Source organism: Mustela lutreola, chromosome 10 (genome assembly GCF_030435805.1).
Source record: "Mustela lutreola isolate mMusLut2 chromosome 10, mMusLut2.pri, whole genome shotgun sequence".
In the NCBI taxonomy this organism is placed as follows: Eukaryota; Metazoa; Chordata; class Mammalia; order Carnivora; family Mustelidae; genus Mustela; species Mustela lutreola.
The window spans coordinates 107,306,741-107,326,672 of NC_081299.1; the positions used below are offsets into that span (position 1 = coordinate 107,306,741).

General features: G+C 39.5%; 1 protein-coding gene across 1 annotated transcript; it reads right to left on the reverse strand.

The window, feature by feature from the left end:
* Positions 1-805: 805 nt before the first annotated feature.
* Positions 806-18,738, reverse strand: LCE6A (late cornified envelope 6A). Its single transcript, XM_059138543.1, is given in 2 exon segments — positions 806-969; positions 18,492-18,738. Coding segments are annotated over 2 exon segments (411 nt in total).
* Between the last annotated feature and the right edge of the window lie 1,194 nt (positions 18,739-19,932).

Genomic DNA, 19,932 nt, shown 5'->3' on the forward strand with positions numbered 1-19,932 from the left:
TTATTATTTTTTTCAATTTTTTATTTTTTTATAAACATGTATTTTTATCCCCAGGGGTACAGGTCTGTGAATCGCCAGGTTTACACACTTCACAGCACTCACCAAAGCACATACCCTCCCCAATGTCCATAACCCCAACCCCCTTCTCCCAACCCCCCTCCCCCCAGCAACCCTCAGTTTGTTTTGTAAGATTAAGAGTCACTTATGGTTTGTCTCCCTCCCAATCCCATCTTGTTTCATTGATTCTTCTCCAATTATTTTTATGATGTACTCTAATTTATACATTCTAGAAACTACATGGTTAGCCTGAGTCCATGGTTGTATCACCTGTCTTTTTCATCTCTTTTTCTTTTTTTCTTTCTTACATCATGAGCTCTGCCTTCAGTTATATTTTTTGACCCTGTTTGGGTGTCTCTTGTCCTACAAACTAGCTTCCTCTACTCCAACCCGAACCTCAGTTAGCATTCATCCCTTCTGAGATGGCTACTTCTGACCCAACTGATGACATCCTTTAGCCTGATGGTCCTGCAATTACCAGTTAGTTACTATTCTCTCCATCCTGGAGTGACTTGTCCCATTCAGCTGAGGTGTGGCAATCCCAGCTATCCCCAAACTGCCATCAGATCAGTAAGGACACTTACCTTGTTTTCCCAATGTCAGGCAAGCAATGGATAGGTCAAGTGAAGTGAGAAGGCCTTTTATACACATCCTGCACCAAACTCAAGGGAATGAGCCACAATAATATGAAAGCTCTTCCCAACCAGGTGGTTATGACAGCAACTTCCCACATTCCTGTGTTTCTCTGTCATTCTGCCACTTTATCACACCAGATCGCTACTGGATCCTCATGAGTATCTTCCCAGAGCATCCCTTCCCTCTGTAAAACTTGAAGTATTTCCATAAAGATAGGAAGATCATGATTTTCTAGGGAATTTACAATGGCTACGCTTGGGACTGAACTTGGCGTTTCTGCAGGAATCCAATGCAAGCTTTAGACGAAAATCTAAAGTCACAAGTGTCAGATCAACCAAGGACACAGGTGGAAGTTTCTGTAGGTTCTATAACCATTTGGAATCAATAATCTCAGCACCCCTGGGTCACTACTGATTCAGATCCTAGAATGTATAAGACATTGACTAACAAGATAGCATCATGGATAAAAGGCCCTGCTGTAAAGAATCTTAGCTCAGTACCTGTATTCTACACATTGATGAGGAACTGAGTGCCAGAGAGGACAAAGGAGATGCTCAAAGTAGTGCAGTGTCTGAACTGGAAGCTAGGCACCTTTTTTTAACTTTAGTCCCTTCTTTTCAACCTACCTGGTCATGTCCACTGGAATCTACCAACTCTCTGCCTGCCAGATAACTTCTTCATGACACTTCCCTCTCATTTTGCTAGTTTATCATTTCAACCACTTTTTTTTTTTAACCAATGAAACAAATTTTCTTGCTCCTTTGGTTTATTAATACCCTTGACTGACAAAACCCCAACCCTGGATGATTCTTCCCTGCTATGCCTAGCTGTTACAAATACAAAAACAAAATTTAAAAAGACACTTTGTCAGGTTGGCACCATCATAAGACCATAACCTTCCATCCAGACTGAGCCCAAACATGGCTCAGTGATTCCATATACTTCTCTGTGTTTACTACCCTCCCCCTACACACACCATGCCTTTTCTCTTCCCTGGAACTTCCCAGGTCTGTCTTAAATAGATGATACTAAAAATAGTAAGTAAGTAAGTAAATAATACTACTTCTATTCCAAGGGGCAGAGAGTAGCCATCAAATATGAGACACTTCTACTTCTCATTACCAGGTCTTTAAGTCTACTTATATCTGCAACCATCCCTACGATCTCCTATTAGAAGAGGAACAGCCTCTTTTCTTTTCTAACACCTGTTCCTGCTACTTTGTATGTACTTTATATGTTCAGCTTTGGTTATATTAATTTTTCCTGTGAAATGTTGTCATGGTGTCCCATATTCCTATAATACCACACTTGTATTTATTTTTCAGTATTGCTTATCCTGGATAGAATGAAATCTCCATGTTCTTAGCACCTGCACAGTGCCTGACATCTTGAAGTGCTCAAAAAATATTTGTTGAATTAATGAGTTATTTGTGGTTGGGACAAAGTTCTCCCTCCTTTCACACCTTGAGGGAGGGAAGTTTGGGAGGCCAGGCCAGCAGTAAGCACAGGTTTGGGTGGTACTCTCAGGGTGGGGTTGCTCATATTGACCAGCCTCAAGAACTTTGCAGGGGAGTCAGCCAGAGCTCCAGTTCTGGCTCTGCTACTGCCTCTAGGTTGCAGAGGAGACTGGACCAGATGATTTCAGTATATAATCAAATCTATATTTACATTTATGAGCATCAGGCCTCCAAGGAGCTAACACTCAGCCCAAGTGCTGCCTTTCCTGGTTTTGCTTTTCCCTAAACATATTTTATCTGGAGGTTGGGATGGGGATGAATTCAACAAAGCAGAGGCAGCTGGTGAGTATATGACTATGTGGAATATTTGAAGGTAAGTCATACTATGAGGTAGCAACTCCATATAATCTATTTAGTCAATTTCAGTTGTCAAAGGAAATTACTTACTTAACTTCTTTCCTTGTTACACCAAAGCAGAACATTGTGTATGTATGTGATTCACCTAATTGTGCCTCTCCTAGCTGTGAGTGTGAGCTCCTAAAGCCCAGATCAGAAAAGATAGGCAAAGTTATGCTCCTTCCCTGCATGGCCTCAACTAAAATATTACAAATTATTTTTAAAAGTTGTAAAACATTGTTCTATTGTATTGATCCAATACCTCAATGAACTACTGGTTCAATGAAAAAAATTATTTATCCCAACAGAAATTCCTTTCTTATAGTAACTTTGAAAATATCACTTTAAGGACATTTATTTGCCGAATGATAGTTATGTGGGTTTGTGAATTTAGAGAAGATTAAGGTACTTCTTTGCAGTAAGATGCAAGTGGAGGACGCCTAGGTGGCTCAGTCCATTAAGCATCTGCTTTCAGCTCAGGTCATGATCCTGGGGTCCTGGGATCAAGCCTTGCACCAGGATCCTTGCTCAGTGGGGAACCTGCTTCTCCCTCTCCCTCTGCTGCTCCCCCTGCCTGTGATATCTCTCTCACTATCTCTCTTTCTCTGATAAATAAATAAAACCTTTTTTTAAAAAAGATGCAAGTGGAATAATACAAGGAAAATACAGGGAATTAAAATTTATTCTCAAACTCCCATCCATAAAACATGTTATTTGCACTATCACAATACATCAGCTCTATGAGTTTCTTATTGTTAATCCCATTTTACAGATTAAAAAAGACTGAGGCTCAGGAACAGAGTGGCCATCAGCCAGAAGGTGAAGGATAACTAGACAGAGGGAAGAAGAGCACAGGTGGAGGCATGGGAACGTGTAGGGGCATGATCTTTTCTGGAAAAAAAAGTGGGCATAATATTTGGTAAGAGCATAGTGTTGGGACACTAGCTGGGCAGAAAGGAAGGAAGAGTCCAGAATATTAAGAACTTTTCTTGTTGAGTTATGTACTTTAGCCTGTAGATTAATAGCTTCCAAATTATATTCCTTGGAACCCTGTTGTCAGGGATATTCAAACATCATTCTTCTAAGAGTCATCCTTCTGGGCAGTATGAGCTACTCTGCTTAGCTGTCCTTCCAGCTGCCTTCCCCAGCTCCTCCCATTGTCTACCATACCAGCTCCATGTCTTTACATGGCATGGGAGCTGGAAGATGGGTCTTGGAGTCGTGGTACTGATATCTGAACCATGGGTAGATTATTTAATGTTTTTGAGCCTTTTTTTAATCTTTAAAATGGGATTAACAAAAATAAAATAAAATGAAGAAATAAACTAAAATAATAAAATAAACTAAAATAATAAAATTAAACTAAATTAAGTTAAAAAGTGGGATTAACAATAAGAAATTCATAGAGTTATTTTACTGTGACACTGCAGTAACGTTTGACAGATAGTAGGTTGGAAATACATTTTAATTTCCTTCTTTGTCCCAACATCATCCCCCATCATAACATGGGGGGCCCTAAAAATTTTGAGTCATACTTTAAAATACCATAAATCCTTAGTTCTTGACTATTTGGGTTTCCTGGGATGGGGAGGCTGAGCAGATAATGCTCTGGGCCTTCCATTTCACTCCTATTATAGAGTAATTTGACTGCTTTATGTATCAAATATATACATTCCATTTAACTTGAAAACAGAATCATGATGCTTTAAAAGGTTTGACCAAGGACAGTTGGGGTATCCTTAACTACTTAAGCAAAGAAATAACCTGATGATATTTATATTTTAGAAAGATCATTCAGCTCAGATGGCCTTAGGTGTGGTTATTTGGTTACTCAAAGTGCTGAAGTCCATTGTGAATGGCCAGGATACAAGTTTGATGTGTGGATCAGATCTAGACTTGAGTGAGTTCTTATTAATGTACTTGTAGACAAAGAGACCAATTGGAAGGTGATTGGAGGGCCTTTACTATGCTGAATCCAGTCTGCATACAGTCCATGCATTCCTGGATTCTGTACTTACCTGCCCAAACACTTCCACACCTTCCTGCCTACTTGGCATTCAAGCATGCTATGGATTACTGTCTGTCTAGGTGTGCCACTTAATAGCAGGGTGAGGGCAGCATTGGCATGCATGAGATTTTTATCACACTAATTCCCAACTGATGAAAGAAAGGAAAACAAGGATCTTCCTTCTGTCCAAGTAGTCAGACCTTTGAACAATCCTCCTGTGCGTCAAAACCTCAATGTGCAAGCAGACATGTGGGTCTGACCCTGGCAAACTGCACTGGGAGAGGATTCATGGTCCTCCCAAGGGCAATGGAATTTTTTTCTTTTCTTTTTTATTTAAATTCAATTAATTAACTTATGGTATATTATTAGTTTCAGAAGTAGAGTTCAGTGATTCATCAGTCTTACATAGCAGTGCTCATTACAACATGTACCCTGCTTAATGTCCATCACCCAGTTACCCCATCTCCCCTCTCTTGTCCTCTCCAGCAACCCTCAGTTTGTTTCCCATGGTTAAGAGTCTCTTATGGTTTGTCTCCCTCTTTAATTTTGTCTTTTTCTTCTTTTAACAATTTCTTTTTTTTTTTTAATTTAAAGATTTTTATTTACTTATTTGACAGAGAGAGAGAGAGATTGATCACAAGTAGGCAGAGAGGCAGGCAGAGAGAGAGGTGAAGCAGGCTCCCCACTGAGCAGAGAGCCTGATGTGGAACTTGATCCCAGAACCCTGAGACCATGACCTGAGCCGAAGGCAGAGGCTTAACCCACTGAGCCACCCAGGCGTCCCTGATATTGTCTTGTTTTATTTTTCCCTTATCCTCTGTTTTGTTTTTTAAATTCCACACATGGGTGAGATCATATGATAATTGTCTTTCTCTGATTGACTTATTTCACTTAACATAATAACCTCTAGTTCCATCCACATCATTGAAAATGGCAAGACCTCATTTTTTGATGACTGACTGGTATGCCATGATATATATTATCACATTTTCTTTGTCCATTCATCTGTTGTTGAAGATCTGGGCTCTTTCCACAGTTTAACTATTGTGGACACTGCTTCTATGAACACTGGGGTGCAAGTGCCCCTTCAGATCACTACATTTATATGGGATAATATAAATGGTGGGGTAAACATCTATTAGTGCAATTGTTAGGTCATAAGGTATCTCTGCTTTCAACTTCTTGAGGAAACTCCATACTGTTTTCCAGAGTGGCTGCACCAGCTACATCCACCATAGTGTAAGAGCATTCCCCCTTCTCCGTGTCCTCACCAACATCTGTCATTTCCTCGTTTGTTAAATTTAGCCATTCTAATCAGTGATAGGTGGTATCTTATTGAGGTTTTGATTTGTATTTCCCTGGTGCCGAGTGATGCTGAGTACTTTTTCACGTGTCTGTTCGTCATTCGCATGTCTTCTTTGGAGAGATGTCTATTTATATCTTCTGCCCATTTGTTGATTGGATTATTTTTGTTCTTTGGGTGTTGAGTTTGGTAAGTTCTTTTTAGACTTTGGATACTAGCCCTTTATCTGATAAGATATTTGCAAATTCTTCTCCTATTCTGTCAGTTGTCTTTTTGTTTTGTCAACTATTTCCTTGCTGTGCAAAAGCTTTTTATCTTAATAAAGTCTCAATAGTTCATTTTTGCCTTTTTTCCCTTGCCTTTGGAGATGTGTCTAGCAAGAAGTTGTTGCAGCTGAGGTCACAGAGGTTACTGCCTGTGTTCTCCTCTAGGATTTTGATGGATTCCTGTCTCACATTGAGGTCTTTCATCCTCTTTGAGGCAATGAGACTTATACCTGACCTGTTGAAGGACTGACACAGCTTGTACTTCTCTTGGGGTGGGAGGAACGGTCATGATCTGCATTCAGTGACCTGGCCCTATGGGTCTTAATCCATCCCAATTAGTGGATAAAAGAAAGGAGACATGAGGTGGCCTCAAAATCCAGTCACCCTCCCTTGTCTGTATAGTGTAGGTTAGAGACATAGGCACACCATGTATAATGTGATGATTAAAACAAATGAGGAAAGAAATCAACACCATGCCCAGCACTGAGTGAGTGTTCTGTAAGCTGTAGTTATAATATAAGCATTATAATTATTCACTGTTGTCCCAAGAATTTCCCAGCTTCTGTGTCCTGTTCCTGTGAGACTAGGGGGGATACACAACAATATCATCTGTTCTGGCATTACCGCCCTTATTTTCTGTAATGTATCCAACTGCAGAAAAATCCCTTGGATTGAAGTAGCAGGTCATCATTGTAGCACAGGCCCAGTCCTGACACTAACCAGCCATGGGTCATTGGGTCATTTGCTTCTTCTGGGCCTCAGGGTCTCCATTTGTGAAATGAGTGTTTGCCTTTGTTGTTTTTTTTTTTTTTTTTTTTTTTTTCTTTATCTCTGACTTAATGATGAGAGCTCATGTTCAGGGCTGCCAGATCACATTTAACCTCGATGACTTCCTGAGCTTTGTCCTTCAGAACTGTGAGGATCCATCACATAACAAAGGTAAGGATTCTTTCTTTCAATCCCAGGCTCCACCCTGGACCCTCATCTGACCTCAGTGAGTGGGGCAATAGCTAAAAAATTATGTTGTGTCTTGTGTCTACAAATGTCACTATCAAACAATACCTTTCAGTTCTAAGATAGAAAGGGATGGAGAGAGGACACTTTGCCTATCCTCTCCCTCTAGACACTGATCCCACTGATATTTTTAAATCTTCTAAAAAAGAAGACCCCGCAGCCTATAATGTCAGAGCTTTCTTATTCCTATGTAACTTCATTCTTCTCTTCTGATGTTAGAGGTGGGTTCCTTCCAGCAGAGTGAGCAGGACAGACCTTTGGCTCTATCATCCTCCCATTATAAAAGACTGCTTGTACTGATAATATCTCTGACTCAACACAAGGCCATGCTAATGACTTCACTATCATTTTCTCCACTGTGCCACGGAAAGATAACTCAATAGACTATATACTTTGTCCTGTAATTAACACGTCTTCAGAATCTTCAGAGAAAGACAGGGACTATGAAACTGTACAGCTTGCTTCCAGTTGGATCAGTAGTGTTATCCCTACCCTGGAAGAACAGTGCTATAAAATATGAACATAGGAGGCAGGCATTAAGAAGACTTAGTTAAGTTCCTTAGACTTTTGGGGCCTGCACTTTCACCTATGACATCAGGACCTTCTGCTCTTTCATTCTGTGAACCTACGCTTCTCAGCCTTTTATACTTTTTAAGAGAGTGGTCACCCATCTCCCCTCCCCCAAACATTTGTACTACATTTCAGAAGTTTTGTTTTCTCCTGTCAACAACCCTGTTGGGTGGATATGAACACATACGGAAAAGTTGAGCACTGGAGAGTTTAAGTGCAGGTGCAGATCACATACTCACTCAGTTCTAGAGCAATGGAGCTAACCCAGCAAGGATTACATGAAACAAGGAAACTATTCTTTCAGTCTTGCTCTGAGTGCTGTTATAGATCAAGGACTCTAAACCTGGTTGTACCATCTGAAAAACACTTTAAAAATTCAGATTCCTGTCCTCAATTATGACCTATTCTGTCAGGGCACCTAGGTGGCTCAGTGGGTTAAAGCCTCTGCCTTTGGCTCAGGTCATGATCACAGGGTCCTGGGATCGAACCCCCCATTGGGCTCTCTGCTCAGCAGGAAGCCTGCTTCCCTCTCTCTCTCTCTCTCTGCCTGCCTCTGCCTCTCCCTGTCAAATAAATAAATAAAATCTTAAAAAAAAAAAAAAAGACATATTACATCATAATCTCCATGGACTGAATCCTAAGAATTTGCATGTTTAAATTGACAGGGGATTCTGCTACTTTAGGAACTATAGTTTTAGAGTCTTTTTGTAGTACCATAGAATTATATCCAGTCCACAGAAGATTCTAGTACTATTTCCACAAACTTTGACATTCCTCCAAGCTCTTCCAGGGTTCTTCATAGATAGTTAAAAGATATAAGGATGACAGACAATTCAGAAAATCATTCAGCCTTGGAGGGGTCTTAGCAAACATTTGGTGTAGTTTTCTACCTGGTGGTTCCATACCCTCTCCCATATGTCTAATGATGAGCTTTCTGTGCTAAACTGAAACACTTTTAGTTGGAGAACTCACTAGCTCACAAAGCAGCCCATTTCTTTCTAGACTGATATTTTTATTAGAAATTTTTCTTTTCTTTTTTTTCTTTAAAGATTTTTTATTTATTTGACAGACAGAGATTACAAGTAGACAGAGAGGCAGGCAGACAGAGAGGGGGAAGCAGGCTCCCTGCTGAGCAGAGAGCCCGATGCGGGGCTCAATCCCAGGACCCTAGGATCATGACCCGAGCCGAAGGCAGGCCTTTAACCCACTGAGCTACCCAGGTACCCCTAGAAATTTTTCTTTAATAAAAGCATGCATCAGATAGTAAAGAAATAATGAGAAGGCCTCAAAAAAGCATGGTTTCACTTATTTGTGGAGCATAACAAATAGCATGGAGGACATGGGGAAATAGAGAGGAGAAGGGAGTTGGGGGAAATTGGAAGGGGAGGTGAACCATGAGAGACTATGGACTCTGAAAAACAATCTGAGGGTTTTGAAAGGGTGGGGGTGGGAGGTCGGGGTACCAGGTGATGGGTATTATAGAGGGCACGGATTGCATGGAGCTCTGGGTGTGGTGCAAAAATAATGAATATTGTTATGCTGAAAATAAAAAATAAATTTAAAAAAAAAGCAGTTCTTGACATATAGTTGGCACTTAATTACTTATTGAATGAGTAGATTGATTAATAATGAAATATGCCATTTGGCTTGGTTATATGCCTTCCTTCCACAAATGAGAGTTGAAGATTCAGATAACTAATTTTACTCAATTCATAAAGTGAAAATAGTGGCAGAATTAGGACTAATATGAGGTCAATTGATTTCCAACTCAGTGTTTATGCTTGAGGTTGGTTGGGGAGGTGAGGTACATGGATAGCAAGAGAACCTATTCATTCCAACGCTGCCTTCTTGGGGACACAGGATCAGAGCTAAGTGTCTGCACTCAGATCACCTGGATTTTAATTCCAAGTTCCCTTACTTATTGGTTGTACAACATTAGGCTTGTCACTTGTTTTCTCTGTACCTTGACTGCTTATCTATAATGTTGATAAAAATTATATCTATTTAATAAAGCTGTTGTGAGGATTAAATGAGTAACGTGTACAGTGATAGAAGAGTGTTCCTCCACAGTAAGCTCTGTGTAAATACAGATTGCTGACATTGCTCTTTGTGTTATTGTTGTTATAATATTTATGACAATAATTATTATTATTTGGTTAGTTCATCATCCTTTGTTATACTATTTACATAATAATTAATTGTTATTGTTGTTATTTGGCTAGTTCATTGTCTTTTGTTGTTATTATAATATTTATAATACTTTATCATTATTATTACTTATTTGGCTAGTTCAATGCCCCTCAGTGATGAGGAGCTATATTTTTATTTCTTCAAAGATTTGTAAATGCCAAGAAAATGTGTCAGTAACTCAGGAAAGCTGATTTCACAACCCTCTTCCTGTCTCACCCTAAGGACTACCACCACCTTCTACAGAAATCCCACGGACCTTGCATGGGTTGGGGTTGTAGCTGTGACAATGGATACTGAGATGGATCAGGCAATAATTTAAGGTAGATTCCAGTCAAATATTTTGGAAATGATTTTCATATATCAAGGCTATTATATTAAGCTATAATAGGGAAATTTCCCTACAATTCACTCACCCAAAACCTATGAGAGAAAACTATGTACCAGAGAAACCAGTAGAGTTAATGCTTGATCCAGGCAGGGACTGAGTTTGCATAGGGTTTAGGGTATGTCAATCACTTCTTGTCCTGTGGCTATCAAAACAAAACAGAAAGAACCTGTCAGAGATGAGGGTAGAAATTCCAGAACTTTCGATCAGAATAATGAGGACAACTAAAGACACATGTAGAGAGGACCTGCCGAAGCTCCCGGGGTGAGGGGGGGGGATGGAAGATGCTAAGTAGAGAAGTGTAGAAGTTAGACTGTGTGTGGGGGCGTGGGTGTTGAGGGGATCCTATACTGTTCAGGTGTTAGATAACACCTGAGCAGGGTGTGAACAAAGCAGTAAACAACACATTTATCTAGGCCCCTTTATCTTATCTCATACTAAGATGAAGAATGAAGGTTATTTTGTTGGTCACGTTTTACAGACCGGTGAATTTTATCCCTGGTGAACCAAGTTCTGACTAGAACTGGAAGATCTTCTGCTTTTAGGCATATGCCTTTTCCTTGGTTGACCCTTTCTGTCATTTCATAAGTGACATCTCATTTTAATGTTACATCGTTTTTTCAGTGGGAGACAAAACATTAGTGGTTTGTCATTTTCTTCTGTGGCTGTGTTCTAGCAATGACTTTAAGTGTATAGCTGACCATTGCAAACAATTTCCTTCAGACATCAATGTTAGAAGTGCAAGACTTCCCTTGAAAACTATGTATGTTAGAGCATTTGTCTTTCTATATATTCTCTCTGCCAAGAAGTTAAGAACTAATCATTAGTGTGAGGTAGAGTAACTATGTGGGTCACATACTGAATATCTATGCCCTTTTATTGACTCACAGCCTGTCCCCCATTGCTTTCTGATTTTCCACATGAAGTTTCATGAAAAAGATTCTATGCCTTCACCCACTCTGGTTCATAGGGAGAATCCAAAGCTGTTCTAACCTGTGCCTAGGTATGGAGTGAGGTTTCTCCTGTTTATAGCCCCACACTGGTCAGTGTTCATGACTTCACACTTTATGCTTAAAACATGTAATGGAAGCTTGTTTGTGGGAAGAGGAAGCTGAGCAGAGCCTCTGTTTGGGCGATGATCTCTAGTGGGTGGAGGTCTTCATGAAAGATCATCCATTTCAATTGAGTCCCTTGATCCTGAGGAAGTCTTGTCTTTCCTCTGACCCATCCTTACCCAGCCTTCAACATTCTCTCCCCTTTAATCAGCGGTCTTTATAGCCTTTAGAGGCAAGAAAACATTGCTCATTTTTCATGCACTGACTCCTAGACATCTCAAGATTTTGTTTTCAAAATAGAAGACACCATATCTGGATCCTGGGATTAAACAAATATGTCATTATGTGGCAGATGGCAGGAGCCAGATTTCTCATTGATTGGTTATAGATAGCAAGAAAGAGGTGTTGGCTAAGAAAGAATTCATTGATAATTTAAGCAAACAGGCATTTATTTGGGCAACTAGAATTGCAATTCTGAAGACAGATTCGGGTAGAAACCTAATTCATGTTCTGAGGAAGATCAAGAATGGGCAGACTTCTAAAAGCAAAAGATCATGAGTACAGTTGTCATTTATGTCCTCTCTGTAAAACAGGCATTGAAACCAGGTTAACTGGAGTTGGTTGGGTTAATATGCAAGTAAGGTATTGAAACTTGTCAAATCACATTGGCTCCTTTACAGTGAAGAATGTGAATAATTTAGGTGTCATAGTGAGGAGGGAGTTAAGTTCAAGCTGAGGGCTTACAGCTGGTAAAAAGTTAGTTTGTTCCATGAGGATGCACATAAATTCCTTTCTCTATGGCCTCCTAGCTAAGCTTACTTACTCCTTTTGAAATCTCCTTTCACAAAGCCTAGAATAAACCATGATTGAATTAGAGTTGCAGACATCAATATGAACTCATGTTCAGCTTATTATAGACACAGATGTATAACTACGGAAATAGTTATAAGTATGCGTGCAGGCACTGGTTAATATACACATATATATTTCCAAGCTATGTCTATTGAGAAGACCTGGAAGCAATGACATCCCAGGAGCAATGAAAAACCAGCTCCCAGATCTTGGTTTACAATACAGTTCCCCAATAAAAGAAACCAGGGCTTACAAAACAAATAGCTAAATCTAGGTCTGGAGCAAAGATTATGCAAAATAAGCCTGAATCATGTAATAAATAGTGCTCTAAAGCAAGGAAGTGCTTAAAAAAGAAACCACTGGAGGTGTGTCAAAGGGATGCAGGAACTGATTGAGAGGAGTCCCAAAGCTGGAAGGGTATGAACAACAAAATAGACAGCAGGGCATTGTATTACAACCCAAAGTATAAAATAAATAGATATCCAATATCTATGAGTCAATACTGATATTAATAAATGATAAATTTTAAGAAAAGAGAAACAAGGGAACAGATAAATCTTTCTACAGAAAAATCCCAAATAATTTATAGTAGTGTCCCCTCAAGGAGGTGGAACATAAGTCCTTACCTCTTTGAATGATCTGCATTTAGTGACTTCCTTCCAAAGAGAAGAATATGTTAAGGGAAAGAAAAAGAGCACCTTTATGGTGGAAAATCTGCAAACACTGCCACAGCCAGATGGTCAGTCGATTTAAACAGTGATGGTGTGTTGACAGTATGTACCCCTGATACAATGGCTTTACCCCTGTGATCTGTCTTCCTTCCCCAGATCTGTAAACCCATTCTAAGCAGGAGGAAAACACCACACAAAAGTCAGTGGAGAGACATTCTACAAAATACCTAACTGGCACCCCTCAAAACCCTCAAGGTCACCAAAAATAAGATAGGTCTAAGAAACTGTCACAGTCAAAAGGATCCTATGGACACAAGACAACTGAATGTAATGTGGTACCCTGATTGGAATCCAAGAACACAAAAAAGACATTTGGTAAAAATTAAGGAAACTCAAATAGAATATGGCTATAGACTTTAGTTAATAATAACATATCAATATTGATTCTTCAATGATAATAATTGTAGCATGCTAATATAAGAGCTGAACCACAGGGGAAACTGGATGCAGGGAACATGGGAAATTCTCTGTACCATCTTTGCAACTTTCCTATAAATCTATGACTATCCTGAATTTAAAAAGCTAATTTGAAAAATTAAGTGCATGACATGTGTTACCTGTGTGGCTTAGTCAGTTAAGTGTCTGACTATTGATTTCAGTTCGGGTCATCATCTCCAAGTTGTGGGACAGAGCCCCACTTTGGGCTTCATGCTCAGTGCAGAGTTTGCTTGGGATTCCCTTTCTCCCTCTCCCCATCCCACCTGTACTTTCGCATGCTCAAGCATGCTCTCTCTCTCAAATAAAATATTCAAAAACAATTAATTGCATCCCAAGTATAAATTACAGCTAATGCTTATTGAGCTAAATACATCAAAATATGTCACCTATAATATCATATATAATTCCTTCCACAGTCTCAAGAGGCACATATTATTATTTTGCCTAATTTTTAGATGAGAAAACTGAGGCATAGAAAGGCACAGAAACTTGCAGAAGATCTCAGGGTTTTCAGAGATTTGAAAAGGGTTTCATCTGACAGGGGTCTGAATGTGTACTTGTTCTGTTAAGGAAGGTTTGGTCTAGGTTTGGTCTTTACATACATAGATGTATGTAAAAACAGGATGTGATTTTATAAAATAATGTAATACATGAAAATTAAAAATCAGGTAATCTGATAGGTTGTAACATGAAAAAAATAAGTTTCATTCTAAATAATCTGTGCATGCACTTATTTCTTTGGGTCCTTTTAGATGTATCTATTCACTTCCCTAATGAAGCACAATGAATAGCTCATGTTTGTCATCCCTTCCCTTCCTTTCTCTTATTTAGACATGATTTATTTTTCATGCTGCTCTTGTTTACCTCTATAACTTTAAATACTGTAACTCAAACCCTATTTCTTCACTTGCCAAGTTGAAGCAGCATTTCTTGACTTGCCACTAAATAAGAGATGAAATCAGCATGACAAATTTGTTTTGTCTTAGATTGATTTTGGTTTCATATTTTATTAATGGCAGCTTGACAAGAATAAGTAAAGGCAATAACTTTTTATTATTATTTGTGCTCTATTATAGAGCATAAGGTATGTAGTAAAGGAGGGTCTGTCAAACATTTTTAAAGGAAACTGCTGAAAATGCATTGGACCCAGGGTGTGGGCTAGGCTGGCATCCCTGGTAGTGACCATTGGCCAAGCTAGGAAGAACATGTTTCTTCCAGGACACTCTGAGGGAGGGTGTGAGGTCACTGGGCTCAGTTCAGTTCCCAAGCGAGAATATCCCTTCTGGAAGGCTACAGTGGAAACTGGTGAGGACAGAGCCCTATTGAATTAGTCACCCAAGTTTCCCCAGGTGAATTCAACATGGCTCTTTCAAAGTCACTAAGGGACCTTAAAACATGTCACAACTTCCTTTCTAAAAAAAAAAAAAAAAAAAAAAAATTCTATGTTCTTTATTTAGTCCATATAATATTGAAGGACCATTTTTAAAAATTAGACAAAATAGCATATTAAATATCAAATGTCAAAATGAAATTTTCTAACTAGAAAATGTTAAAAATGTAGAACTACTTGACATTTGTTAAAAGTATGATGTTAGATATAGTAAAACAAAACAAAAACAAAATAAAACAAAACAAAACCCTGGTGGTGCCACTTACCTATTTCGACTATCCCTATAAATGTAAGATTTTCGATATAGGACATTTTGTACAAAATGTGAAGTCTGCATTTTTAATCATTTATTATAAAATAAAAGTACATGTGCAATATTAAAATGAAACCATACTGAAACCACACCAAAAAAGACACTGATAATATTGACATTTTTGATGTACAGACATATTTTGAAAGTGTGAGGATGTCAAATGCAGACTTTATGAAGAAAACTAATGATCAAATCACTACGTTTTTTTTGATGTAGAAATTTCAAAATCAATTTGATACAGACTAAACAGTGTAGTATGCAATAATATATAAGGTGAACAATTATTGAAGGGAATCCAAGTACTGATTAGCGAACCTGAGTAGGTCAATTACTAAATAGTACTCTTGTCAAAGAGAATTTGTTTCTGTCAAAACTTTTCTTTAAAATTGTTATTTGGTGAATCTACATGTTCAGTAAAGAACAGAAATTTAAAAAAAAATAGGAAAAAAAAGACATTCTTACATATTAAGCTTTGCACAATCAACCAAATATTGATTTTTTTTTTCCTTAGGGAAAAATCAGATTTTTCCCCCAGAATTCTCTCACACAAACATAACTGAACATCTAAAACCAAGGATATTTAAAGCTTATCAGCTAAGTATGGAATTTCAAGCAATGGTATGTCAAAATTCATAAGGCCTTGCTTTATTCAACAAATAGCGTCCTTTTTCCCTCAATAAGAGAAAGCATTTAATCTTTTTTAAAGTATAGATTTCCTGACAGTAAAATGGATAGATATTTTCCCAGTTTCTCAGAAAGTGGTGTTTTTTTTTCTTTAGTTAGAGTAATTTTTTTAGAATATTTATTTATTTGAGAGATAGAGGGAGAGTGTGCATATGGTGGTGGTGGTGGAGGGAAGCAAGGGGAGAAGGAAAAAGAATCTCAAGCAGACTCCCTGATGAGCACAGAAACCCATGCAGGACTCTGTCCCAGGACCCCTAGATCATGACCTGAGCTGAGGTCAAGAGTTGGACACTTAAATGACTAAACCACCAGGTGCCCATAACTAGAGTAATTTTTTGACATAGTACTCACTCTTGCTCTTGAACAAAAGAAATCCCTTTCTCCAAAATGATTTTCTTAAATGGAGACATTTTCATTGCCTCTAAGATGCAATCTTCTGGGAGAGTTTGAAAAAAGTCTTCATAGTCTTTGACAATTTTAGAGTTCCAATTCTAAAAATTTATCTTAGGAAAATTACTAAGAATAATCACCAATGAGAATGTTTATTTTACTGTTATTTAGACAGCAAAAATGTGGAAGCAATGTAAGTGCCCCAAATCAGGAAACTACACAAATCATGGTACGTTCACAGGATGGACTATAATAATGTTGATCAATATTTATTAGCATGTAAGGTGTATTAACATTGTACTGTTAAGTAAAACATCAGGTTACAAAGTATTCTGAAATGATCCTATTTTGTGTTTTTTTATGAGGTTTGGAAATAGATCCTGAAATTATTAGTAGTTATTTTAGGGTGATAAGATTTTTGGTTGGTCTTCTGAAGATACAAATGCAGTGATCCAAAGGGACATGTGCACCCAAATGTTTACAGCAGCAATGTCCACAACAGCCAAACTATGGAAAGAACCTAGATGTCCATGAACAGATGAATGGATAAAGAAGATGTGGTATATATATTCAATGGAATACTATGCAGCCATCAAAAGAAATGAAATCTTGCCAATTGTGACACGTGGATGGAACTAGAGGGTATTATGCTTAGCAAAATAAGTCAGTCAGAGAAAGACAACTATCATATGATCTCCCTGATATGAGGAAGTCGAGAAGCAACGTGGGGGGTTGGGGTTTGGTGGGTAGGAAAAGAATAAATGAAATAAGATGGAATCAGGAGGGAGAGAAACCATAAGAGACTCTTAATGTCACAAAACAAACTGAGGGTGGCTGGGAGAGGGGACTAGGGAGAGGGTGTTTGGGTTATAGACTTTGGGGAAGGTATGTGCTATGGTGAGTGCTGTGAAGTGTGTAAACCTGGCGATTCACAGATCTGTACACCTGGGGCTAATAATACATTATATGCTAATTAATTAATTAATTAATTTAAAAAAAGATTTTGGTTGGTTTTTATCATCTTCCTTATGCTTATTTACAATAAAACATCTTTATACAGGTGTGCAGCATTTGTATAGTGAGAATAATTACACATTCAAAATTATAATTATATAAAATTATGCTCTCTATATATGCTTATATAGAGATACAAATCATAGCAGAGGCAAAAACAAGGTTCCAGCCATCAGAAGGATTGCTAAGCTGTGAAAATTGACATCTTGTGTTTTGGGAATCATAGGCTGATTCTTTGCTCTGAGGCTGGGAAATAGAATCTGCTGGACTGGGTAAAAAACACATTTTTAGAAAATGAGAATCAACTAAAAATTATTACCTAGAACTTATACCGATATGCAACTGTGTTGAACCTCAAGCCCTGCCAGGTCCCTCTGCTTTATCTCAGGTCCTCTCCACCCCAGGGCAATAGTGCTTTGGGAGTTGCAGTTTCATACCTGGCTTATGAGCTATTTCATATGATCATCTCACTCCCGGCAGTCTAGCCAAGTTGAAAACCATGCCATGGGCAAGTATCCCACTTGCACATGAAAAAGTATCATTTCTACCTGGAAAGATCCTCATCCTTGTTTCATCCCCAACACCAAAGTCTGCTTATCTTTAAAAGCACTGTTGAAATGCTGCCTACCCTGAAGGTTGTTCTTCCCCAAACAACATGTTCTCTCTGCTTCAGAGTTCTCCTTCCAAGGAAACCACTTCTGATCTACCCCATCAGGATGACTCTTTCCCTTCTGTCCTTGACATTTTATACTTTTTTCCCCTTTTGAGTTCACACAAAGTGAGAAAAAAAAAAAAAGAAGTATGTCAATCACCTTAAAATTATATTTATTAGTCTGCATATTACAGTATACAATGTACATTGTTTCTCCCATGAGATTGTAAGCTTTTCTAGAACAGGGATAAATTTCCTATTACATCTGGTAACACAAAGCACAATATAGAGTAGGTGCTCAGCACACTTGTCACACAAAAGTTTTCAATGTAAGGATTCTGCAGTGACATAGGTTGATGGCTACAAGGATGCTGAGACAGAAATCTCAAACCATGTGTTTCTGAAGCAATACCAGTCAACATCTTGGAAGGAAAGAAGGGGCAGCATCCACCTGTAGAAGCCTTAGCCCCTCAGGTGACCTCAGGGATTCACAGCAGCCAGGGCTCTGACTCCACATTGTTGGCTGAGCTGAGTGCATAGACAGAAGTAGGAGTGCAGCTTATGGGGACCAGGAAGTGTTTCCCAGCCCTAAATAGAGGGGGCAAGCCTGAGCTTCCCAGCAGCGTGAATTCAGAAAGGTGGATGAGAGAGAGCCACTGTACCTATGTCCCTCTCCTTTGGGCTGGTTACCTCAGCACTCCTCCTCTTTGATGTGGTAGACTGTGCCACCACTGAGGCAGCGGGGCTTCTTGCGGTGAGCCCTCTGAGAGCTGCCAGGGCTCTGCTCCCCGGGCTTTTGGGAACCAGAATTGTAGCCTCCTGAACAGAGGTCACAGCAAGGAGCAGAGCAGGGAGCCAGGGAGGTGTTTGAGCACTGTCGAGGTGAGCATTTGGGAGCACTAGGGGGCTCCCAGGATTCCTGCTTCTGTCGTGACATCAGTGGGCTAGTGAGTGGAAGCTGGAAGGCAAAAGAGAATTCAATTAATTCAGGTCCTCGAGTTATCTATTTCTTTTCTCCATGGGCTGGAGCTGTCAAAATAAAGCTGGCATTTACAATCTGCTAAATCCATCCTAGGAGGGACAGAAATGGCTCTGAGTGGGTACATTTGAGGAGTAAGCCATGGTGGGAACTCCCAGGGGACCCACCCACCAACAACCAAGCTATTAACTAAATCATCTTCTTGAACAAAGTGCAGCTGAATTGGACAGACTGTCTACTTTCCCAGACGAGGGTCCACCACGGTCAGATGTAAAGGAATAACGAATCTCTACTCTTTTTCTTCATTCAGTCTTACTTTGTCCTGAGATTCCTAAGCTTGGGTATATCTTCTCCGCTTCTTTAACCCTCTGACTTCTATTACTTTTTCCCATGTTAAATCATTTGAGGTCTTTTGTAAGGACCACTTCCCTTCCCTTCTCCCTGCCCCAAAGCTCTCTTACCTGGCTTATCTACTCGCTGGGCAGAAGCAGAGGAGATATCAGGCCTGCCTTGGCAGCATCTGAGTGAGGGACATGCAAGTGTTTCCTCACCCAGAGGTAGCCTCACCCTAGAGAAGGATGTGTGGACAAATCATTCCAGGAAGAGGAGTCTGGAAGCCTTTTATCCATCCTCCACTGAAGCCTTCAGGCTACATATTATTGGAGGGCAGCTGTGCGTGGACTATTTATGCAGATGTTTCACAATTCCCAGGTCTGAATTCCTCAGTGGCATGCAGCAGGATGTGGGCCAAAGGGAAACCCTTGAAAATGAGTGAACAGAGACTGTGACCTTCAGTGTGGCCTGAGTGGACTGGGTACACTGGCTAAGTCTCCGTGGACTGAGAGGGATCTGATCACTGTGGAGATCTCTCTAGGACTGGTGGGGAAGGACCAGTATCACCCAAGTCTGATGAAAACCCTTCTTTCCACCCCCTCTCTTCATCCATGTCTTCTACCACTCAGCTCAAGGCTACCACCTCCTTGATGACTTGCCTGGTCCAACAGGCCACATCCAAGTCCTCCCTACTCTGAATGTCAAAGACACTTCTCATAGCCTTTATAGCTGCTTATGACCAAGGTGACCTACATATTTGTCCTATCAACTTTATTACACAATTCCTTGATGACAGGACCTTGTCTTTTATCACTTCTA